The sequence below is a fragment of the Lipophrys pholis genome, assembly GCF_963383615.2.
Source record: "Lipophrys pholis genome assembly, chromosome: 3".
Classification (NCBI taxonomy): Eukaryota; Metazoa; Chordata; class Actinopteri; order Blenniiformes; family Blenniidae; genus Lipophrys; species Lipophrys pholis.
The window spans coordinates 5238738-5264355 of record NC_137627.1 but is presented as its reverse complement, the minus strand read 5'-3'; the positions used below and the strand labels follow the sequence as shown (position 1 = coordinate 5264355).

Below are 25618 nucleotides of genomic sequence, written 5' to 3'. Positions count from 1 at the left end.
TGTGTGTGTGTGTGTGTGTGTGTTTGTTCAGCTGTTTGTGTCGTGTGCAGTGGTCAGGTTCAGGACTGATTTGGCGTTTGTCTGTCAGGTTGGAGGCTCAGTGCAGAGTTTAAACCCACGTGCCTGGTGGTCGTTCCGAGTCGAGCCCTTTCATCCTGTCAGCCGCTGCACTTTGCTCAGACGTTTGTCTCGGTGCGTGTGCAGGTTTGTGCGTGAGAAAGACATAGATAGTGACTAAAGAGAATCCTTTGGGGTCTCTTCTCCCTCTGATTTACCTTTTATTGCACCAACAAAAAGCCCCCACCCCCTTTCAGTTCAGTGTCTGTCAGTCACTGTCCTGTCAGTGTTTCTCCTTCTTTTCTGCCTTTCTTTTCAGGCTCTCGTCACCTGTAAACACAGGCGGCTGAGGCATGCCCAGGCACTGCCCAGGTATCGGTATGCGTCAGCTCTGCAAGGTGTAAAGTCTGTTCCTCTAACCTTTATTCCTCTTCTTTTAATGGAAGCAATATGAACGAGAAACCGTCCACATTTCTCAATAATTGGGAATTTTCTTTGTAAGTGAATAGAAAGCAGCTGAGTAAGTTAATAGCTCAATGTTTGTTTGTTTTTTTGCGCTGACTTGGCAGTTCTTAAGGCCCCTCTTCAGGATGAGTCGCTGCATTCTGCAAGTTAGCACCGATTTGTAATCTTTTTAAGGCTGCGTTTTATTTCCATCAGTTTTACACATGGGTCCAGACAACTTGTCGTCCATCGGCTATTTGTTTGTAAGCGGACCAAGCCGTGACGATGCTGCTCAGTTGGAGGCTTTACATAACACTCGGGACAATGGTACTGACACACCCGTCCATAGAGAGAGATAAGTCAACCTGTACTACTAATATATTTCATATGGACTGACAATGACCTTTTGATTAATCTCTTAATCCTCCCTTACCGAGCAGAGAAATAGAATGACACAATTTCCTACCTTGACTTTTTTAATGTGTTGTTGTTTGCACCCAGTGGGAATATTGTGATTTTCAAGGTCTTGCAAATCTTCATATCCGAGTTGCATTGTTGCTAAAGGAGCCAATATGAAGCCGTCTGTTGTTTGCACTGATTATAGTGGTTAGCATGTCCTTGATTTAATTCTTAGCTTGGAGTTTCTTGGATTTGTATTCCATGTAGTTTTGGTTTCCTCTCAAGCCAATAGAACACATGCTTGAGGTAGATTTGTAACTCTAAATTGCCTATACGTATGAATGTCTCTCTGTGTTTACCCTGACTGGCACATGATACTTGTGGACCTTTCCATAAGAATAAAACAAGTAATTAGAGTATCTTGTCTTTCTCCCACAGTCTCCTGGGATCAGCTCCAAGTCCCTTAAACTAGATTAAGATGTACAGAAAGTAGACGCAATCTAGCTGGTTGAAGCGGAGTTGATTAGAAGAGTCTCCTGGGATGACGTCAATGAAACTGTAGTTCTTGTAATAGTGAGTGGGGTAACACACCTTTCTAAATGAAAGTTGCAATGTAAGTTGCACCTGTCAGAAAATTCATAATGCAGATTAAAAAAACAACAACGCCATAGACGTCGCAGCCGCTGTGGTTCCTTGTATGTTTTCTGCATCACGGTAACAATTTCTCTGCTTATTTCCAGTTCCTCTTTAGACAATCTGAACAATTTCTGCTGCATTGTCTTATAATTGTTCCTGTAAATTCTACTGCTTCTTTTTTTGTACCATGACATTTTGCTTGGGCTGTCAAATACAGCAGTAATGGAGGTTTTTCTGTGGGACAGTCGCAGCAATCAGATGACATGTACCAGTATATCTATATATATCAGTAGGTTTTTTTTCTTGATATAAGTCGCATGACCAGCCTAGCAATGACTCAGTTGGAATCTTTATTTTCCATCCTTTTGTAATCATATAAATCAAATTGTTAAAGAAAACTGATTGACCCTTCTCAGGCTTCATCAATAATGTTTTTTTTTTTCCAGCCATCATAAAATCTATTACCATAGTTCCCTACTTGGGGTCTGTGCAACATGAGTCGGAATTATAACCTCTTTTTACTTCATATTTGTCTTACAAAAATCTCAGTGGCTTTAATACACAGCCTGATGGTTTTATGGGGACACTATATGACTCCATCTGGTTGTAAAGAGTTTAGATCTGAGCTGCAGAATGTGGAGGGATCTACGGGCTTGTGGGACTGAACCTGACACTCTATCATTTCTTTTCTCAGTGGTTTCTAGTTCTCAACAACAAATAAAAGAAACAAGCCACTCAGGACAGATCGTCTTACAAAACTATGCGATGCAGCCAACAGCGAACAGTTGTCTTGTCTGCGAGTTCACTATTGTCGTTTCAGCCTTTAAAACCATGGCCGATGGACATGTTTAGTTTTCTCTCCACACTAACAGAGATGTCAAGCTCAACAAGAATAACAATCTTGTCACAAAGACTGCGACGGGAATATGTTTTAAATTAACATTTTGCTTGTTAAGGGTCTAACCAGACGCTGATATCAGTTCAGAATAATCTGTAACCATGCACTCAATCTATTGCCATTAAAAAGGACTTGTTAAAAGGGAACAATGCTGACCGGGCTGCATTGACTAAACTATTTTGCGTCGCTCTGATGACTGGTGGCCAACCACTGTCACTGGACTTTTTTTCCCAACATTTATAGCTTGTTTGAATTCAGTAGAACATAACCTTTGTTACTAGCAACAACCTTTTCATTGAGATCGGCCGTGCTCGGTCCTTCCATTACACCAGGACTTGGAAGGAAGAACAAATTGGGTAGTTTGTCCCCTCCACACTGCACTGACATTCAGCTTCTTCTCCATTTTAACTCAGTAGTAAATTCGGTGAACACTGCCTTTCCTTTTATCAATCCACTTCGGTATGTGGTTTTAAACGTTTTTTGTCTCAAAAACGGCAAAAAGTCAGATATTTAGAGTTTTAGTTTTTTACATTTATAAAGGATTTATAAAAAGTTCCAAATTAAAGTGATGCATATTTTATCTTTAATAATCCACTCATTAAAAGTCTGTACATAACATAAATTAGTAAATGTATATTATTTGTCCTCGATGACTGAAATTGGGCCGAATCTTTAGTCTTCGCTCTGGTTTTGGATCTAAATTAGAACGCAGAGTCGTGTGACAATTTGAGAATGACATGTGAATTTTTATGAAAAGAGTCACCAGCTCTGCTTAATGCCAATAGGCTGCTGCAATTTAGAAATTAATCCAATGTTGTGTTTTTGATGATCAAATAAGTGTCTCTCTGTCCTCATCTAGGGACACACAATGGTGTAGTTCAGGGTAGCTGGAGCCACATGTGACCCCCATTCTATAGCTCATTTCCAAATATTTTTCGCATTTGAACCTCATTTCAGTTATAATGTCTCTGCAGTTACAGTATTTTGTTTTGATTAAAGTGGCTCATCCCTGGTGTAAAGATTTCCTCTATTGCCTCACGTTTTGGGTTTTGGGACCTTTTAGTTCAGGTTTTCCTCCACGAGTGGGTTTGTCCAATAACTTGGCTCGCTATGTTGGGTAATTGGTATCTCCATATTGACTCTATACCAAACTCTGTATATGTGGATGTTTATGGCGCTCTGTGATCAATGGAGCATCCCCAAAGATGCGCCACCCCTAATCTGGTGATTGTTATGCCAGTCTGACACAGTTCCTGTTCCACTGATCGTTTCCAGCTCAGTTTGGGGCGGCTCCATTTTCCCTTGACCTGTGGGTTCCAAGATAGCGCTTGTCTTGTCACACAGTTCTGGGGTTTTCCTGCGCGATCCACCTCCACTTCCTTCTGCGTATTTGGTGTGGCATTCTTTCCTGGTTGGTGTCTCCCATAGAGCTTTCATGAAGGATTACCAAAGGCCGTCGGTGTTAAGAAACACCTGGACCCGGTCTGTGATGTACTTGGTTGTGGTAATTGGTGAGCAGTTCAACTGCTTTGCTCTGACTCGAAAGATGTGTAACTTTAAGTTGCTTCACAGCCATCTATCATTTATGCACGGTTTATTGCTCCTGCCTCACAAAACGTGGCACTGGAGGCCAGATACAGTATTAGACACCACAATATAAGATTACTTTACCTTTTCAGATCTTTTCCACGAAAAAATACCCATCTTAAAATTCATAATAGTATCGTATCATGTATGATTGTGCTTCTAGACTTTCACCTAAATTGTTCAGTTATAATAAAGTCGATTAAACATCGATATCCTGGAAGTGGCAAATAACTTTGGTTTTGTGTTTTGAAGTTGTGATTTGTATGAAATATTTTTTAAATGGTATTGCACTTTTATTGACAAGGTTGTAACCTTTGAAATAGTAATGCACAACACACTTCTTTGTATTGTTGTTTTCTTGTGAGTAACAATGTGATTAATCATGCCATAAAGCAAAATGTTAAAGAAAATGTGGAGTTATTTTCTATCACAATAAGAAATAAAATCACTTGATTGATTCAGAGTGAAAGTAGAGGAATGATCATACGCCTCTTACTTATCAGAGAGTTAGGTTAGTTAAATGTTTCTCTTAGAAAAAGCTGCAGAATTTAAACAAAAAATAATGGAAAAAAATATTTATATACAGACTAATTTTATCATCATCGTAAGATGTAAATTTCTTCAGGTATTTTTTTAGAGGCCACATGTTGTAAATTTTTATTTGTAATTTGGTAAAAATCATCATATTCCAATGTTTATATATGTTGTCAACAAAAGGAATGAGCCATTGAACACATGAGGATAGTTTCTGTATTCAAGAAGCAGTCAGCCTCATTTTTCTAACCTTATTAAAGTGCGAATTATTGCAATCATGAGGTGCAGTAGAAATCCATGTGACCCAAACTATGGATTTAACCGAACCAAAGCTTTTTTCCACTGTGGTCCTTCTATTTGTGATGTTGGATGAACATGCACATTGAAATGTCATTGTTAAGTGCAGTTTTAGGTTAAAAGGTTTTGCCATTTCATTTGTCCCGCGGTGGTTAAGGTTCGTTGAGTATAAAAAGTCCTTGGTGAGGAAAACGCTGTGGGTCGAGTTAAGTTTGGAAATGGTATGAAAAGACTGCGGTGGTTCAGGTTGAAATAAACGGGTTATGGTTCGGAAACACTGCGGTCAGAGTTAAAAAGGTTCTTTACTTCTGGTTTAAAAAAAAGACACCAATGCTGCAGGCTTTGTTGTCGTTTCAGAAGGTGTGACAACATGTGAAGCGCTGACCCTTATCAGACTCACTGTCTTTAAATACAACTTATAGTATCTAACCAGCATGTCGGATGATGCCCTTTATGTTGGTAAGGCAGTCTTCCTGAGGGATTGTTTTAATTATAGTTACAGTTTGAAAAGGAGTCAAAGTGAAGCCTTTATTGTGGTGGTTTTAATTGATAAGCGTGATAATGATTAGTTTGTTGCTTTTCCTTGACTGAATCTTACAATGGATAGGAAATCATCACCCCTATCAATATGGGATCAAACTGGTGTTTCTATTCCTGATTAGTACCAGTACAGTACAAGGAAAATGACCCCAGAACAAAAACCTTGCTGAGGATCTGTTGTTATTTGAATTGTCCTGTCAAGATTAGTACTCCAGCTCAAAGCAATTCAATCACGTCAACTGGAGTCATTTGTCTTGGAAGATATTTAAGCGAGCTAATGAAGGGGACAGCATGAACTAATGAAGCCGCTTAGATAACTACTAAATACTACGTTGTGACATGTAGATTTTGCTTCTTGCAGTAATATATTTATGTTTCTCCTTGACATTTTTGCTGATGCGTTCGATATCGTTTCTTGCTTTGTTAAAAAGTTGTCTTTTTTTTTCTTTTAAGGTAATAGCCTCTTTTCATTGGGGATGGTTTTCACTTGTACTTGTACTTGTACCTGTAGCTGTACCTGTACCTGTACCTGACTCACCTCAGTCTAAACTTCTGATATTATTTGACATTTATCCCCACACCCCTTTCTTTTCTTCCCCCTACAAATCACAATCATGTTTCCCAAATATTGAACCTTTTAAACTTCAGTGCTTGTGTGTGACCGTTTGCTATTTTTTTTTTGTCTTGCATAAAAGGGAAACAATATATAACCTCTTGCAGAGTTAAACAGGTCCCTGGGACTCTGGAGAACGTTCATCCCCCAGGTTCTGATAGGAAGTGGGTCCATGGGGACAGTCAGTGGGGATCTGAAACATTTGTCTGAGTCGGGGGGGGGGGGGGTTCTGGCTGAGCTGTGCCCACAAACACCTCTGCACGTCACTTCAAACAAGAACGTTGTTGTTCGTCGGACTCTAACTGTTTTTTGAACCTTTCCACTCCCCTCCGATTGGCTGGTCAGGTGGACCTGGGGTGGGGTATTATTTCAGCTGTAATGATTCTGTTGTGATCAAATTCAGTTCTTATTAAAACTCAACTCTTATGTCAATGTTTCTTAGAAAGAGAGCCTCAAAGCAATCTCTTTATCCTTCAGAGTTTCTCGGAATCTGCAATGAAGAATCAACTGCTGTTTTTTAAACTCAAGGTGACCCGACTGTGCAGGCGGGGCTGGGATGTCTTTCACATGTTAGATCTGTTTTTATACATTATCTTACATTACCACACGCACACGCCTCTCATCTGATGCTTTTCAGAAACACAAGCAGGGAGTTGTACACAGAGCAGAGCTGCTGGGGCGTCAACACGGTCGCTGAGTAACCTAAAGTGAGATTGTTCCTCTGCCGTGGCTAAAGATACTGTTCAAATACTGAGAGCTGGATACAACAAATCCATTTACATATTGACTTATATCGGAACAAAAGGGAATTAAAACACACTTTCAATGGAACAATAGGTAAATTTCGGTTTTTGCTATGCATGTCCAGAGCCATGGTCTTACCATTAGATAGTATGGACACCAATATGGACGATGCCTATAACCAGATAAACAAACCAGGTGTTTGTAATGCAGTGGCCCACTCACCAGGCCCCGCTGGAATCTAAGCTCTGGTTGTTTTGATGATTGCAAAAAGCAATCCGTTCACTTTTGCTGCATTCAGAGGTGAAACAAAGGACAATGTCTCACGGTTGTGACACTTCCTTTAATTTAGCGCTCCTCCTGAATGTTTAGGAGTGAATGGGGCTTTTGTGCAAAAGACAATCCTGAATCTAAGTTGTTTACATGAGCTGGCAGCACAGCACTAATCAGATTTCTGCCCTATTTTCCACCTTATGCGAGACGTATGGCTTATTTATCGGTCCTGAAGTCCTGACGTCTTGTGCTCCTTAGTCACAAGTGACTGTTCGTATTGAATTAAAAAGTGAAAAAAAATCCCTTCCATTCATACACAAAGTTTATCTTTAAATTAAAACGGATTGCACACAGATACAGTCTGAATAAAAACTACAGATTGCCACTTTAATTCTACCTCTGTGGTTTCACGTTGCTTAGGAACAAATGTCAGCTACCCGGACCAACAGTGAGCCTCAACGTGTCCTCGACCGGCTCCCAAAGACTTATGTAATGATAATTGGTTAATCTTTCAGTGAAATTCGACTATTATGCAAGCGATGTGGAATTCGTCACGTGATTTCATTTTTAACGTGCAAGTGTTGGCATGCACCGCTGTCAGCGAGTCACCATGTGCCGTAACAACCGTGTGATCTCACCGTCACCTGACTGATTGCACCTGCGCCGTCTATCTGCCCCACCCACCTGCACCACCACCCAGCGAGACACCCGAGGCAGCCAACAATGACAACTCCAATAAAACAGAAGCAAACAACGACTCTTTACATATATGCTCAATGTAATGAAAGTTTAATCCATCCAGCGACTCTTGGCGTCACCTGGACCGATCTCAGTCCTCATGCCTGAACCCAACCAACTGGGTCCTGGGAAGATTTGGAGTCTTGGCCAATGCCAGACTGAAACTACGTCCCATTCATGGACCAGTGGTGTAGAAACACTCTCAGACAAGAGTGGATGATCAGACCTGAGTAATCGGGTCAAGACTCTGAACCTGGACCACTGTTATCAGTGGCTACTGAGACGGTACATGATATTATGGTTTTTGATATGATTGCGTTTGAGGAGTAAAATTGTGAACAGTTTTGTTTTTGTTCATCTTGTGTAAAGAATTACAAAAGACTGGGCTGAAACAATCGTTGGTGTGACCGGCGGATGATGATTTGTTCAGTTTGATTGTGCAGATGAAGCTGGAATTTCTTGTGCCACATTGAACAAAGTCCATTTCTGACTCCTCCTTATTATTACATAATGCAGTTTGTGAAAAAAAAAACACCAATAGCTGATGGCCCAGTGATTGATGACTAGAGGCGACTTATCTGACACTGGAAGTTTCATCTCACAATAGAACGATTCGGACTTCCATCAAACTTCGCCAGTTTACCAGTAATCTCTCCAAACATCGGTGAACTACTACAGCTATGAAAACATTAGAAGGGACGCCCACGTTATTAATCTACTGACACTCTTTCTTCATGAAGCTGCAGTTAAGACAGAGTAGAGACTTCCAGATATAAAATGTCTGAAACTCATCGGAGCCTTCGTGGTCTTTCTAGCACATGTGCGCCGACTCAGCCAGTTGTTATGCCAGCCTGTCCACTTCACTCACCATGGACACAATGCAGAAAACGGACAGTTGCCAGGAGATTAAAGCAACGCTTTACCCCGTCCTCGCCATTAAACATGCACACACAAAGGCTGAGAAAACACCACAGTGTTGAGACAACCTTGTTTTCACAGTTTGCCAGCAGATTCCAGGAATGAGGCAGTGCAGGCTGGCATCTGACTGCAATTCAGAAAAAAAACAAACAAACAAAAGAAAAAAGCTTTGTGGACTTTTTTTTTTTTTTTGCCTTGATTCTACTTTTACCACCAAATAAGCCAAATTATTACTTTAGAGCTTCTTTGAAATAAAAACAAAACAAAAAAAAACAACCTGGTTACAGATTTCAGACGGGGTCATTCAAGGTTCAGAAGTAGGTGAATTATTTTTACAGTATCAATTTCAAATTAAAAGCCACTCTTTCAAAGTAAAAGTGCTTTAGTTATATACCTTGACCAGTCACATATTTTTAAGTGCGGAGTGATGTGCCCATTCTTTAGCGCGGAGTCTAGGGAAACAAACACTCTACGAATCCCCCCATTCTCCTGAAGTCTTTCCTCTGGGATTTGGTCAAACTGATTCCCTCTGCATGCTGACTAAGGGCACGTTGACAGAACAACGCTTCAGGCGAAGACACATCATTTTTGCATTTTTCGTGACGGAAAAGTTTCACGTTTACACAATGTTTTAAAGCGATATCTGTTGGTGGGGAAACGCTGAAAATAATGCAGTTAGCATGCCAGGCCACTGGTGGGTGCTGTTGTTTGTTTTTGCAATGTAACCAAAACACACATGCGTGCAGAGAACAATGCACTGTAAACATAAACAATGGCGAGCACATGGACAGAGGACGAAGTTGGATTGGTATTCCAGGTGACTCTCAACAAAGAAACTACGAAGTTCTGGGAAAATATGGACTGGAAGTCATGATACTCCATTGTCCATCTACTGAGCATGTGTGGAAGAACTACTCACTATGGCCACGGTGCACATGCGCAGTAGCACCGTCTCAGAAAAGTTGGACTTTCCCAGTTTCCATGGAGAGTTGAAACATTTTTAAAATGTGTTTTCACTGGATCCAAGTACTCTTGTCGTGTAACCTGACCCAAAGACGTGACAAAAGTTTTACGTTTTCACTTGAAAACGGGACCTAGAGCAAGCAGATGACGTTAATAAAGAAAAAAACAACAACAATCTGGTTTGCTGGCGGCAGTTTTTATGAAATCGATCCATCGATCTGCGGTTGAACCATTTCCACTTCAGAGTGAAAATCAAATTTCACTTTACTGTTTTAATTCCCAATTGATTTCAAGTCTCAGCCTCACGAGACTCCTCTGCTTTCAGAAGAGTGTTACCTCACGATGTACGTACGAGCACACACAAACACAAACGTGAACTTGGACTCAGTAGGAACTCAGTCTTTATCCTCCCATCCTGGAAACATTTGGCACTATTGTTGGCAGAACATTCCCAACCATTACTGTAAGTCACTGTGTTTGTTTATGCCGTAATTACAGTTGCGAACTCCGCAGTTACTCTGCTGAACTGAAGTGGAGGGATTTCATAACTGATGTGAATATTATAAATGTGTTGGCTTAAACACATCTGAAGCTTTGAATAAAGCCTGGAGATGAGGCTGGGCACAAAGTACTGGGATGAGAGCCACAATGTTTGGTGTAGACTGTAATTTAAAGTCACAGGAGCATTTTGAATTTCAGTATTTTTGTCCTTCTTTTACGTTAGCAGTTTCACAACCAGTAGTTTGAATCGTACCGCTCAAGCTCAGTTAACGTGAACAAACATCATCCGTGGCTGCTTTAAACAAGTGTTGTGTGTAGATTTTAAAATGTGTTGCGATCGCAGATGAATGAATATATGAATGCATATATAATTTTTTTTTTTTTTACTTTCTTGCCTTATTCTCATTTATCTTAATATTTGTGAGAGTTTCTTGTACTATCAGAGGTTGTAGAACTTTTATAGGAATTGCTGTAATTTTATTTGCTGGTACCGTTGCCTTGGTTACGAGCCCTTATCAGGGTCTGTAAATTTTTTGCTTGTATTTAACGTTGAGAGTTGCCAGACACTCCCTTATATTCAAGATTAAATTCATATTAATTCACTCACTGTGCTGGTGTCCATCCTGCACTGACAATAGAAGTTGTGTATCGAAGGTTTGAATATTGTTTTAACTGGAGATGAAGGCACGTGGACACATCATGTGCACATATGAGATGCTTTAAATTATCATATGCAAATAATTTAGTGAGTTCTGCTTGTTATTTTCTTTGGAAACTTGCTGTTCTGTTTTCTAAAGCAGTGTGTGTGTGTGTGTGTGTGTGTGTGTCTGTGTGTGTGTGTGTGTGTGTGTGTGTGTGTGCGTGTGTGCGTGCGTGTGTGTGGGTGTGTGTGTGCGCGCGTGTGTGTGACAGGCTGCAGCAGGGAAGCTCTCAGTGGACGGCTTGCTGCGCATGCCCAGCTCTGAGCTGCAGGACACCATGAGACGACTGAGCTCCAACTCCGAGGACCGATCTCGCCTCACTGCCGCCCTCTCCTGCCTGAAGAGTGAGACAGGTAGGCTGGAAGGAAAAGTCACACAAAGAAGACGACTGACAGACGCAATAGAGACTTGCTTTTAACATGAATTCCTCCGGAAGGGTTCATCACTGAAAGAAAGAAAGTTGAATATCTATTAATATGAATTTGTGTCAGAATGATGCTCCATAAATACATGTGCTCTGCCTATTCCAGTAGTTTACATAGTGTGGGCATGATCTTTAATTATTATAATTTCATAAATCAGGAGGAAATTGAATATGCAAATCATTGATACTTTTAACAAAACACACAGTTTAATGTAAAATGTCATCATATTTTGCAGTATATTATTAAAAAAAAATCTCACAAGATGTCTTCAAAAATATGTCATCGTCATGTTTTATCCTGATCACTACTTAGTATGAGGGTCTAGTACTACTGTATGTAGTGCTGAAACCAAAAGGCTCATGTTTTTGAGAGGGAAAAAGTCCTGATGTGCAGAACACAGATCAGCAGATCTGTGTTCTGCACATCAGGACACAGATCAGCAGATCACCGCTGGAGGAAACAGGCGAGAGCGTAGAACCTTTCAATTTGTTATATTTTTCCTCTAAACATGTTAAAAGTCTGTTTGAACGTTTTTTTTTGGGTGTGACTGCAGGAGACGAATCGGGGCCCGACTCTCTGGAGGCGCAGCAGGACAGCAGTGTCTTCTCTCCCATCAGCCCCCCTTCCAGCACCACGGGGCCCCACAAACCCCCGCAGCCCGCCAGCGTGCACGGCCGCTCCATCTCCATCTCGGTGGTGCCTTGCTCCAGCGAGCACAGACCCAGCATATCCGCGGAGGACATGCCCGACGCCTTCATAACGGAGCCCGGCAGCCCGCCGGGCACCCGGGCCTTCAGGATGCGCGCCGCCAAGACCTCCGGCACGCCGCCGCCGCCGCCGTCACGCAAGCTGCTGCAGCTGCTCCCCAACCTCACGTTCCCGAGGAGCAAATGTCACGAGTCCCAGCTGACACATCGCATCGAGGATCCTTCTGCACACAAGTAGGTCTGATTAGACCGAATGATCCAATACTACTCAGGATAGGCCTTCAGCTTTCACGAGTCTTAGAGACACATTCATACATTGACCTTTCATAGATAATCTAATAGATTTAAAATAGAATATGCCTCCAATATCCTTAAGCATGAAACATAAAAGCAAAGTTGAAACATATTCAATATTATCCCTTCTCCATCAGGTATTGAAAAATAGCCATGATCCACTTCCATGTTAAATAAAAAGAAAGATAAATATTATTTTGAATAAAATACATAGCTATACTTGTCCTCTATCCTCTATATTTAATCTTCTCAAGTTTAAGGTAGAACATGATATCTGTGATCCACTGTGATACAGAGGGAGGGGTCGGGGGGGTTTCCACTGAAGGAGCAGATGATGATTGATCATTTCTCTTTGGTTCCGACCTCGCGTTAATCGGATTGTGCTGGTTCCTCTTTGTCTTTCCAGGGCTGGTAAGAAGAACAAAGTGCTGGCCGCCATTCAGATCAACGGCTATGGGAACAGCCCCGAGGACTCGGCGCTGAGGTCACCGCTGACGTCTGGCCGAACTCACAGCTCCTCCGGAGTCTCGGCTCCGTACATAATGCCCGCCACCCCCACCCCGCAGGACAGTGAGTCCACGTGACACACAGTGGGAAGCATTTATCTTCTCCCCGTCGCTGCTTTGACTTAGTTTAATTTCACCTTGCAGGTGTGGCCAAGCCCAGGAGTTCCCCGCAGACCATGAGGAGGGACATCGGTTTGGCTGTGACACACAGGTCAGCGCCAACTGGCTGTTCTGACATCTGAACATCGAATTATCTGAATATCTAAACCGTCACTTGAAACATTGACGCTTCCTCCTTCCTTCATATGCACGCTATCTTTATAATGGCAAGGAGCTGCACACACACACACACACACACACACGCACACACACTGTGTAGCTCCCTTTTTGATGATTGCTGGTGCCAAACTGCAGACCATCAACATGATTAATGATAAAATAATGTGTATTAAAATGTGTTTACCTGTGATGGACTCGCGACCGACCCAGGATGGCTTCAGTGATCTGTGGCGCCGAATTGGATGAAACAGTATAAAAAATAGAAGGATTCATAAATTATATGGTTGAAACTACCGTTGTTTTCTTATAATTGTGTTTGTTTCTTTGAGTTTTTAATAATAGTTTATACACATTGAAATAAAGTTGAGTCGTAAAGGTTAATATTACTGGATTGTAAAGCTCCCGTCATCCCTGTCTGACTGCTGTGGTGTTTGTAACCTCCAGCCTGAAGCGGTCGGTGGACTCCACTTATATTGCAGGAGTTGTTTTTAAGCTTACTTCTGCGGAAAATTTAGACGTTTTTTTTGCAGCAGATCAACGTTCCACAGTCAGCGCTGTGGTTTCCTGTTAACTTCCTGTGAGTGTGTGAGTCAGTGCTCGGTCAGGGGAGCGAGGCGTGTTTTTGAGGATCCCGGAATTCCAACAATGCGGAGCGTTCGCTGTGATCCACCGGTTATCCAAGCGGGCAGGGAGGAGTTTAATCCGGCTGCACTGACAAAGCAGGAACATTGAAAAAAAAAAAGAAACACTTTGAATTTTGTTAAAATGATTTTTAAAAAAAAAGGTAATTCTAGGAAATTCATCACAATACTAGAGTATTTTGTTATGAGTGACAATTAAATATTTGAAGGCTGCAAAGCTCGTTGTTTCAAGTCCAAACTGCAAAAAAAAGAAAATATCAGGGATCCACATTTCGCTCTGGGTAAACTGTGTTTGTTAGATCATCTGATCAACCAGTCGCTTTCAGGCCACAACACGGAAACAAAAAAAAAAACGCATCGTTTTTGCATCTAAAAAGCAAAATCCCAGGGGGAACCTGGACCGGGAGTCACGACACTCTGGAGGGAAACGTTATTGTTTTTGTCCGTCTACTCGTACATGTGCAGGAGAACTATTTACCACGGCGCATGTGCACTGGCAGCATGTCCGAAAAGTTGTGCTTCCTCAACGTGGCGTTGTAAGTGCACCGTTTTCTGGTTTCACTTGGAAACGCTGTGTAAACGGGGCTTCAGTGAGTGAAGAAGGGAAATGTGTCATTGAGCCGTATGATCGACGGCCTCTCTGCTTTCCTCTGTTTACATCGCCGTGTTATGTTGCCATGGCGACGACGTCCCACACTGAGTGAAAAAACTACAAAAAAAAGTAAAAAAAATTTGCTGAACGGGACAATTTCAGTGTGAAAATGGTCAAATCATTCAGTGATAAAGTCTCGAGCTTCTTTAAATCCTTAAGGATTCACCACACTCGTCTTTTTAAGCAGAATTACGGCGCCATTGTTTACAAGGTTGTTTCTTGCACCGGCTCCTTTTTGTTCCCCTTCTTGATCTACAAGCGGCATCTCATTTCATTTCCTTCCTCCGTCTCTGCGCTGCAGGTTTTCCACGAAGTCCTGGCTCTCGCAGACGTGCCAAGTGTGTTGCAAAAGCATGATGTTTGGCGTCAAGTGTAAACACTGCAAGTAAGGATGGGCCGCCTCGCCGCTCCTCGCCACTCATTCTGCCCCTCATCGGTTTGATCGCAGCTCATGATCTCATGTGTTCGCAGGTTAAAGTGCCACAACAAGTGTACCAAAGACGCGCCGTCCTGTCGGATATCGTTTCTCACACGTAAGCAGGAGTTAGTCTGCACCGTTCACAGCCTCCTAACTCCGGCCTGTAGGCAGATTGAACTCCAGAGCTTTCCCTCCTGTCACACTGGAAAATTCCTGGTTCAAGTCCCGGCTTAGGGAACCTTTGTGCGGGTTAATCTCAGTTCACTGCGATTTAGTCTAATCCTTCCTCCAGAGAGTTTGAGGTTCATTGGTGATCCTGAATTAAGTCACACAAATAGTTAATTACCATAATTAAGTACCAATTATTTAGAGATGTTGAGAGGAAAGTGTAAAACTGAACACATATTTCATAATTTGTGGCTTAAAAATGGGAATTTTTTTTCTTATTGCGTTTCTCTGAAACTCACATTCAGTATGAGTGTAAACATGAATAAACATGCCCGCCATGACGGATTTGATCACATTTCTGAAGTGAAATAGGAGCAAGAAATGGAAGGAAGAGAGGATTTTTAAAAGGAAAAGTCATTATTGAGACAAGATTCACAATTTACTATCAAGTTTTCATTGTTAGTTCAGAATTTTTTTTTTTATCTTCTGTTAATGTGACCACCTGCCTGTTAAAGATTTAAGTGCTTTCTAATGCAACGTAAATCCGAGCTGGTCGTTGGAGAAAATCATGAGTTAGTCTGTCTTACTAAACGGTAAACATGTTGTTTATTATTCAGCGTGACGTGAACTGAACTCATTGTTTAACGTGGGTTCCAGTGCCGAGGATGCGCAGAGCCGAGTCGGTGCCTTCAGACATCAATAATCGTATTGATCACACAGCGGCGATCCCGCTGCAGTTTGGTACTTTACCCAAAGCTCTCCACAAAAGGGTAAATACGCTTCTCTGTCGGGGGGTTGTGGGAGTTGTGTTCGGACGGGAGTCTCAGGCCTCCGCCCCCTCACAGCAGATGATGACATGACTCTCCGTTATCACATCACTGGTTGCTGCAGACCTTCGTTCAACTCATCCTGTGTGTGTGTGTGTGTGTGTGTGTGTGTGTGTGTGTGTGTGTGTGTGTGTGTGTGTGTGTGTGTGTGTGTGTGTGTGTGTGTGTGTGTGTGTGTGTGTGTGTGTGTGTGTGTGTGTGCGTGTCAGCAGGAGCCTGCGCCCAGTTTGAGTCATCTGGATTCAAGCAGCAACCCGTCGTCAGCCACCTCCTCCACGCCCTCGTCCCCGGCACACTTCCAGCAGAGCAACCCCCCGAGCGTCGGCACCACCCCTCCGCCCGGCAACCCGTCCCCGCTGGCCTCCAGGGACGAGCGCTTCCACTTCCCAGGTCAGCAGCAGCAGCACGTGACCGCGGCCGCTCAGAACCACTCGGCACATGTGGAGGGTGTGTATGTCCGTCAGTAATACTCACAACAAGTACAGAGAAAAATGCTGCAAAGTCCAGAATGAAGGGCGGAAAAACATCATTTATATCATGTATATCTTAGTATTTTTAACCTGAAGTGAAGCCCCAACTCAAGCTTATGACCCCAGAATGAATGGAAAACAAGGACACACACACACACACACACACACACACACACTCACACACACACACACACACACACACAGGAACCAGTTCTTGATGTTTGAAGGGTGGAACTGACTTATGGGGGTCGAATCGAAACCTTTTTTTGAAACAATGTGTGTTTGAATGTTTTATGGTGTTTTGTTTGAAGATCATTACTTTCAGACTTAAATTTGTTCCTGGAGTTCCAGTGAGCTGAGGAATTTAGTGTCTCTCCATTCTGCTGGTTTATCTGTCAATGTCAACCTGCTGAAGCTGCCGTGACGTGTTAAACTTACTATTTCCCTAAACTCCTGTTACCTGGGAAGGGAGCATTTTGTTAATCCTGCTCTAACCCCGCCCCGGTGACGACACATAGTTCCCATCAGCCTGTACGTTTCCCTCCAAGTAATTACTCTTTTCATAAGAAGCAAAGTATCTTTACTTATTGTAATGAAAAGTAGCTGCTGTAATCATGTTTTATATTTCTATAAATCCTTTATAAGAGTTTTAAAGGTTTTATTTTGTGCTATAAACAGCCGTGTCTATCTATATGCACGTCATATTAATCCTATTGAATCTTGATTTCCTTGTATTAGCCTTCGCTTCAGATGACTAACTAGAAGAGTTTTAACTTCTTTTCGAGTCGTAATCACTTTTTCTTTTTCTCCAGTAACTGAAGTTTTATTTCCCGCCAGATGTTCCTGCTTCCACGAACCCGGTGCAGCCCGCTGGCGGCCACTACGAGTCCAGGTGAGACAAATCCACATGGATAAACACACCCAGTTTATTGGTTTTTGGTCAACAGTTTTCTGTGCTTTTTTTGTTTGTTCATGGGAAAAAAGTTAGTTCAACCTATTTGACATATTTGAAATTTGACATATTTAGGCAATAGATTTTATTCCTCTTAAAAACTGCCAGATAAGGGAGTATTGTGAACAGCACTATTACATTAATTAGGTACATCGCTCACATCAGAAGCTTTTATTCTCTAAGCAAAACAAATATTTAAGAGAGGTTGTGAATCATAGTTCTATTTATCTCAATCTTAAGTAAAACATTCAACCAAGTGGCCAAAATATTAGCAACAATTTTCAATATATTACTAATTCTGTCTTCAAATATTCACCAGCAAGAGAAACTGGACATTGAAGTAGGTAGATGCGTCAGTGTCTTCTTTACTCTGTCCACCAGAGGGCGCTGACGGCTTAAACATCTACATGAAGGTCTGAAACATTCTAGTTCAGGGGCCACGTTCAGCCCAATTTCATCTTGTGTGGGCCGGACCAGTAAAATAGTGCCATGATAACTTTTAAACTTAAAAGTTAAAGTTTCTATTTGTTGCTGCACAGAGTATATGTGATGAAAATGTCTCTATTTTCACAAAACCAAATGAGTTACGACTGAAAATGGTTAGGATCTCAACACAAAAGCCAGTTTTCATGAAATCTTCTGGTGAAAAAATACAGTGAAATGTGCAATATGCAACAGCTATAGGACAGGCCGATGGGCCTTATGTTTGACACCCCTGATCTGCACATTTAAAAGATCCTAATCATTTAAATTTTATGGGTTTAATTGGTCATTACTGGTTTTTGCTGCTACTCCTGAAGGCGGACCACCAAAGGAAGTAAATACACTGGAACCAGTTAATGTCTGCTGCGTCGCTGTGGTCAGTATGTTGGGAACTGAGAGGAATTTCCTTCGGGCACTGACAAATGTTCCAAGTTGGATTTAATATACAATGTAAAAATAAAATCTAGGAACTAATTCAATGAAGTTGCAGGCTCAGTGATTTTTTTTGTTTTGTTTTTACTTATTTAGTGTTTTACTGTTACTCATCCTGCTGTTAAGAAAATATAAAACTTTATTACGCACCATACCATCCAACCAATAGGAAGCGCCTCTAAATCACCTGTAGATTTGATTGTGAATGTGTGTGATTGTTTGGCCCAATAACATGAAAAGAGAATGTAAAGCGACGTTTGTGGCCCATGATGTCTGTAGAGAACAAAGTGTTAAACCTTCGGTTTATTAATTTAGGCAGGAAAGGAAAGATGTCGATGAAAGAAATCGATGAAACAGCCTTTGAAAGAAAAAAATCTAGTCTGCAGCTCAGCTCAACACAGGAAATATTAACTTCTCACTTTGCTCTTGGACTTTCTTTATTTGGTCCATGTAAAAGGAAGTAAAAAAAAAAAAAAAAAAGAAAGAGCCAGAACAATAAACTTCTCTGTTTATAACTGCCGATAGTATCACCGATACCAGGGAAGTTACGAACAAATAGTTTAGTCTGTTATTAATATAAAATCCCTTATTTTGTGTTCTCAGAGTCTCACAGGTGGCAGCCAATGAGGCGCAGCTGACAGCAGAGGAACAGACGGTGGTGAGTGTACACACACACACACACACACACACACACACACACACACACACACACACACCCACACCCACACACACAAAAGTTGTTGCATGCACACAGTGATCAGCCCAAAATAAAGAAGTGAAACTCCACTTTAACGAGAATTTTCTCTCACATGAATTGTGTTCTCCTGTGGTTTGTAGAAAGTCGATAATTTACTATCACTGAGCTATTTTCACAGTCGCCGACATATTCTATGCTGCTTTAAGGACTAAAATATTGGATTGGAGTTGATCACACTCACCAATTGGCTCAGATTTGAATTCACCAATGTGGCTGCTGCCACGCGAAGTGTTTAACCTGGAAACTTGAGCTTCAGGCTAAACCACATTTTCCGACTAGGCTCACCACTACACCGCGTGTACAACGTCACGGGACGTGTGTTTAACGACTGCTAGAGAATACTGCATGTGATGTTACCTCAGAGTGGGAGCTCAACTCTCAGAGCGTCTGCCTACAAAATTTCAAAACTCAGGCGCTGCTTTTTAGAGGAACTGCATTTCCTCCGAATGACAGATGGAGTGAAGCGTATCCGAAGCTGGAAGATACTGTGTGTGTCAGTGTTTCATGAATGTAAAATGTATATTTAAATCTAGATGTTTGTTGAATGACTCTCTTTGTGAGGTTTCATTTTCTACATTTTTACACTGAGAAAAAAAGCAGGATTTCCTCAAACAGAAAAGGTATCCAGAACATGATTTCATGTTTTATATTTGAACTGTGTTTGATTGCTGTGTCATGATATTTAACTTTTTTAGACAGAAGAAGCATTATTTCGGCCATTATTGCTCGTTAAAGATGTTGAATCATTTAACGTCAAACCTCTAAGAAGCCTGTATGATTCTGTGTCTTTGATTGTTGAGAGTTGTTATTGCGTTATACTGATTTTCCCTCCATATAATTTCTTGCATGTTTGAGTAAACTCTTGAGTATTTAAGGCTCTCGAATTTCACAATGAATTCATTTCAATCAAATCATCCACAAAATGTTTCCCCATAGGACCAAACATGTGACTTTCCACACAGTAAAGACGTGAATAAATCGATGTAAATCAAGAGTGTGGATTCTCTGTACTGTTTCTCACACTGTCTGAGCTGTAACGCCATTCATTCATCACCATCCACACATTTGGAAGTTTATTTTTTAAACGTTTGCTTTCACCCCTGAAGCATGTAGGCCCTCATTACACGACAACGTTTCAAGTAAAAATGCATAGCAAGAGTCACTTGTCCGATTTGTGGCAGCCTGAAGCTGCAAGGACACTTTTACTGTGTTCCTGTTTGTTTCCTCCTCTAGACGAGTGCAGACGACGGCTACCGAACCGGCGGCGTGGAAGCGACCGCCGAAACTGACCGAAATAAGAACTTCCCCACCGAGGAGTACGATGAGGACGGTTTGGAGGACCTTCCCTCCTCGATATGTCGCCGTGAAGCCTCGGGCCGCTCGGGGGGTTTCATCGCTCGTAAGGTCAGCCAGACCAGCGTCTACCTGCAGGAATGGGACATCCCGTATGAGCAGCTGCAGCTGGGGGAGCTTATTGGCAAGGTGACGACTGAAATGTCAAGTTTCCATGACTAATGGAGATCTGGCTTTGTCCCACACGACTGAGGACATCCGAATAGTCCCTCCTTTCTCCTTTCCTTTCTACTTTTCCTTAATCCTGGAAGTGTTTTAGTGTTCCATGATAAAGAACGCTGAAATTCCCTCTAAACTGAGGAAAGGAGGCTCAGTGCTTCCTTCATAACCTCCTTTAGCCGAGGAAACACTGATGCTTCCTTTACCAAAGGAGACCAGATCATGCTGCCCCACAATTCCTTGTGGCGACAACATTTAAAGGGGCCCGCTCACGGGAAACTCAGGATGACTGAAAAGGGACGCGGATTATGTAAATGACCAAATCAATAATCTGCCTTGAACAACTCTAAATAATCTAAAACTCAGATTCCAACTAGGAATGTTATGCGGATGTTGTGATACGAACACAGTAAAGTAAAGTTGTTGTGCCTATTTTCAGTTTGATTGGTTATTTATTCACCTGGCAGCCTCTTTTCCTTTGATTTCAATTCAAACTTTGTGATATTTGAGATTATATCAGTGGTTAGAGCCACAGGGGAAAGTGTTATTAATGCACTTTTTCTAGTCCATTTTAGGAAATTTGTAGATTTTGCACCACGGATGACGTCACTGACCTGCGCCGCCGTCGGATTATTATTACGTCACCTAGTGGAAATGCGGTCCAACAGTCACAACGACGTGATCGCCTTTTCCTAACTCCTTTAGGACACCTCCTAACACCTTTCCTTAACCCCGTGACGTCATCCACGGGGTTAAGGTAAAGTCGATAGGAAAGGAGAAAGGAGGTACTATTCCTGCAGACGTACTCTGAACTCTGCTATTTTGGACCTCCTGTTCAGGGTCGCTGGGGAAAGGTGCATAAAGGTCGCTGGCACGGCGAGGTGGCGATCCGCCTGCTGGAGATCGACGCCACCAACCAGGATCACCTGAAGGTCTTCAAGAAGGAGGTGATGAACTACAGGCAGACCCGGCACGAGAACGTGGTGCTGTTTATGGGCGCCTGCATGGCCCCGCCTCACCTCGCCATCATCACCAGGTCCACAGCAAAAACTCCAAAAACCTCCAGCTCATCTCCAGTTTGGGGAGTTTTGAGTACTAGTCTGAGTAATCTTTACCCTCCCGTGCTTCCCCCACAGTTTCTGTAGAGGTTTGACTCTCTACACGGTGGTCAGAGAAAGAGGTCACATGCTGGACATCAATAAAACCAGGCAGATTGCGCAGGAGATCGTAAAGGTGAGAGTTGTGTGTTGAAGTTATGTGAATTGTAAAGTAAGCCAAGTCCCACGGTGTACAACAGTAATAGTAAACCTTTACCCAATGAAATATCATTATTCAGCAAATCGCTCTGTTACAGGGAATGGGTTATCTGCACGCAAAGGGCATCATCCACAAAGATCTGAAGTCAAAGAACGTGTTTTATGACGCCAAGAAGGTGGTCATCACAGACTTCGGCCTGTGTGGGATGTCTGGAGTGGTGGAGGAGGGCAGGTAGGGGGTGAATCTATCGAGCAGCGTATCGGCGTGAGTTCCTCTCCTTTTGATGGAATTCTTCTCTTGGTTCTGCACATGTGCAGGAGAAAGAACGTGGTGCGAATACCAAGAGGCTGGATCTGCTACCTCGCCCCAGAAATCGTCCGGAGGATGAGTCCGGAGGTCGACGAGGACCAGCTGCCTTTCTCCAACGCCGCAGACATTTATGCGTTCGGGTACTGACTGACGCAGACTTAACTGTTCACACAGTCCACGTGCACGGAACCACAGTGTTCTACAGTGATCTTTGGTCTGTCGTCTTTTTTTTTTTTTTTTTTAGGACGATCTGGTATGAGCTGCAGGTCGGAGACTGGCCGATCACCAACCAGCCCGTGGAGGCGAAGATCTGGCTGGTGGGCAGCAACGAGGGCATAAAGAGGGTCCTGGCTGAGGCCAACCTCGGCAAGGAAGTCACGGTGAGTCTGAACTCAGAGAGCGGGACGGGGACGACGTCCTCTAGAGCAGGGGTGTCAAACATGAGGCCAAACCCTGGCCTGACTCCGATCCGGCCAAACCACCAACACTCAGCACTGAGACCCGAGCTGAGATGTCGGCGTGAAAGCTTGTTGCACGAAGCCACGCTGTCAGGGAGAGTTTGTGAAAACATGAATAAAACAACAGAAGTTTTTGGGGGGTATTTCACTGTTTTCTGCTCCAGAAGGTTCCATTGAGATCGGCGTCATTTCCTGTTGTAAAAATAAAGTCGAGGAGGAGATGAAGCCTGAAACAAGCTCGTCTTTAAGTAAACACCCTGAGTAAAAGCAAATCATGCGCGCAGGCCTTCCTGTGTTATTTAAATGACAGGCTGTCAGTGTGACACACGGGATTGAACTCGTTTTGCTTCGGTTGTTTGTTTTCCACATTTTATCTCAATGAAACGTCTCGACTTCACCACCGATACGAGAGTCGATTTGATAAGCAAACAAAAAAAAATCCTTCTTCAAACAGCGGAGAGCGGCAAACGCCTTTTAACCGCACAGCGTGCAGAAGGTACAAGCCACGCGTGTACACAGTCGCATGTTCAAGAAAGAAAGAAGTGGCATGTTGACTTATGAACAGAAGTACTTTCAAGGGACTGAAAGATTTAAGAAGCAAACAAGGTGGTAATCTGCCACACCAGCAGACTCGAGCTGACCCATGAGAAACCAGGCTGGAGCGCTTCTCCGTCGCAATCCAGGACAAAGTAGAGACACGTCAATGAAAACTGCGATTTTTAGTTTTTTCTGAGGATAAATAAAAGCGTTATAAAAGAAGGGCTGTATGAGAGACGAGTTTCTTAATAATAGAATAATTCACAACCTTCAATATGACTCAACACCTCTGAAAATGTTTGCGTTGTTTATGCTCGCGTCAGTTTGTTTGAAAGGTTTGAAATGAAGCTGCAGATCAACTCGGCATTCGGCAGAGACGCAGGTTTATCGTGGCGCCTCGACTTTATTTTATTGGTAGTTTCTGTGTTGCACCTCCTGCCGTTATTCCTGAATCTCTTCTGTTTCGTCTTTAGACTTTGTGAATGAATCTCCCAGATTTCGCTCCTCGTTTTTCGCAGTCAGATTTATTTGCTTGCAAGTGACGTCCTCGGGGGTCAGACAAGCAAATATTCACCGCAAATAAAATGAGTGAAATTCCAAAGTCCCAGGCAGCTGGAATAAACCAAAGGTATTGTGGTGTTTCCGTGGGCCTCATGTATCCACGCCGTTCTTTGCTTGGCCGCAGGAGATCCTGTCCACCTGCTGGTCGCCTGAGGCAGACGACAGGCCGACCTTCACCCAGCTGGTCGACACGCTGGACAGACTTCCCAAACTCAACCGCAGGCTGTCTCACCCCGGACACTTTGGGAAGACGTACGTATCATAGGAAGAGAGCCAACCGGCCGGCATCATTCACACCAGCATGTCCCGGAAACACGTTGTGTGTGGAGCTCAAAAGGACAAACCCCTCCCCCACATCAGAGAGAGAGAGGAAATACTGTAAATAGTGTTTTGTAAAGAATGTGAATTAAATTTGACTACTGTTGTCGATTTCTAGGTCATGATAACATTTTAAGATGGCGTCGCAGATCTGTCCTTGACTTCCTCTCAGTCTGCAGTCGGTTCTTTCTTGTATCAGACTTTCACCTCTGGCTGTTTTCCCTCTTCCCCCATGACTTCCTGTCCCGGTGCCTCCCGATCCACCCCTGCCTCTTGTGTTTGTCTTGTGCCTGATCTCACTGTGGGCTCCTTTGGATCTTTGCGTCTTCATCTCCACTCTGCTCGCTTTCCACCGTTCCCCTTCTTCCTCTGCCGGTGAAGGCCGTGGGACCTCCACCATCATCATGACCATCAGCATCGGTGCCTGAGAGATCACTGCCATCAGGCTTTGCATGCACACGGTCCGTATGAGTATAAATACAGCGGCTGAGGTGCACTGGTGCTCCTCCGCACTTCGTTTTGTCTCCGATCCGGCGGTTTTTACTTGGTGTTGACGTGTGATCCGTTCCTTGAGTTTGTCAGAAAGCCTGAAGCAGGCAGCTCCTCATCAATCCTCACCAAGCACACCGACATAACTGCAGAAGCAAAGTGTTTTTTTACACGAAACACCTGACATGGTTTGGTGCAGGCAACCAGCCCATCAGAACGAGAGCTTTAGTCTATAACTTATGAGATGCCTGGTCAGTTTGATACCAGTCTTTATTACACATAAATGACTTTCGTGTCTTTTAAAACTGACTCAACATAAAACAAAAGTATTATCTTGGGATATTTCTAGTGTTTCTAATTCTCCATTTTGAAATAGTTCAAGGCCTATGATTGGGCCTCGAAAACCATCCATTGGGAGCATTTTGAGGGTTATTGTCTTGCTTTAGGACACATCAACATATGGGGGGATTGAACCTGCGATCTCCCCACTGAACATGCTTTTAAGGATAATTAACCTGTGTTAGCCATTTCCAAGATATCCACTACTCTTCACCAGTGGCAGCTAGGGTTGGTCCCTTTGACTCGAACTTCAACACAGAATGGAAAATTGCACTTTTACATGTCTATGCTGCAAAAGATTTGTAAACTACAACTTGAAAAACAACATTTTGATAAAAAAAAAAAGGGTCGAAGATGAGACTTCTGATAAAAGGATCCAGTCATTGTCTTTGGACGTTGGGAGAAAGTCACAAATGTCTGAACCTCTGACTCAAGATTGGAGGACTTTCATTTTTTTTTTTTTTTTTTTTTTTATCAGATAATCCAGATTACATGTCAACATCAGGTGTAAACACAGTGTGAAGCTGTGTCTGAACTGGGTCGGTACTGTGTGTGTGTGTGTGTGTGTGTGTGTGTGTGTGTGTGTGTGTGTGTTTTCTCCTTCATAAAACCACTTTCGAAAGTTATTTTTCACTTTGGGATTTGCACAAAGATTTACATAAGGGGAAACCGTTGGGACGAGTGCAACAAACGACGTGGCGTGTGACTAGAGGCAAACAGGAAACCACATGTGGACTTTCAGGACGACGCTCGTTGACACGACATGACTTTTGCGCCGTGCGACCAAAACCCTTTCAGATTGATGCAGATTCACGAAACGCCGGTTCACAATCTGCTGTACTTTGAACAGCATTGGCCTAATCTGAGTTACGCCACCGTCACATGGTTTTCCTTTTCAGGTGACCACATGTGTAGATGAAAGGTGAGAGTCCTCCCCCGTAATGCAGGGAGCGCGTGTTTAAAGTAGAGGCAGGAAAACTAAACAAA

The 25618-nt window shown here is 42.8% G+C and overlaps 1 protein-coding gene across 8 annotated transcripts in view; it reads left to right on the top strand.

Moving 5' to 3' along the window:
• Positions 1-24984, top strand: part of LOC308107265 (kinase suppressor of Ras 1-like) — a 43500-nt gene extending 18516 nt beyond the window's left edge. For 4 of the 8 annotated variants that reach the window (XM_080459524.1, XM_080459520.1, XM_080459523.1 and 1 more), the window contains 18 exons: positions 11052-11193; positions 11819-12206; positions 12673-12836; positions 12917-12983; positions 14646-14729; positions 14816-14877; positions 15588-15700; positions 15970-16204; positions 17065-17119; positions 18698-18752; positions 20085-20333; positions 21203-21399; positions 21500-21596; positions 21718-21851; positions 21938-22069; positions 22174-22309; positions 23610-23737; positions 24185-24984. In XM_080459524.1, the coding sequence (XP_080315650.1) occupies positions 11091-11193; positions 11819-12206; positions 12673-12836; positions 12917-12983; positions 14646-14729; positions 14816-14877; positions 15588-15700; positions 15970-16204; positions 17065-17119; positions 18698-18752; positions 20085-20333; positions 21203-21399; positions 21500-21596; positions 21718-21851; positions 21938-22069; positions 22174-22309; positions 23610-23737; positions 24185-24293 (2508 nt within the window). In that variant the 5' untranslated portion in view covers positions 11052-11090 and the 3' untranslated portion in view covers positions 24294-24984. Of the gene's footprint in view, positions 1-11051; positions 11194-11818; positions 12207-12672; positions 12837-12916; positions 12984-14645; positions 14730-14815; positions 14878-15587; positions 15701-15969; positions 16205-17064; positions 17120-18697; positions 18753-20084; positions 20334-21202; positions 21400-21499; positions 21597-21717; positions 21852-21937; positions 22070-22173; positions 22310-23609; positions 23937-24184 lie in introns of those variants that run through there. The other 4 variants (XM_080459521.1, XM_080459525.1, XM_080459527.1 and 1 more) reach the window with 4 other exon arrangements.
• The last annotated feature ends 634 nt before the right edge of the window (positions 24985-25618 follow it).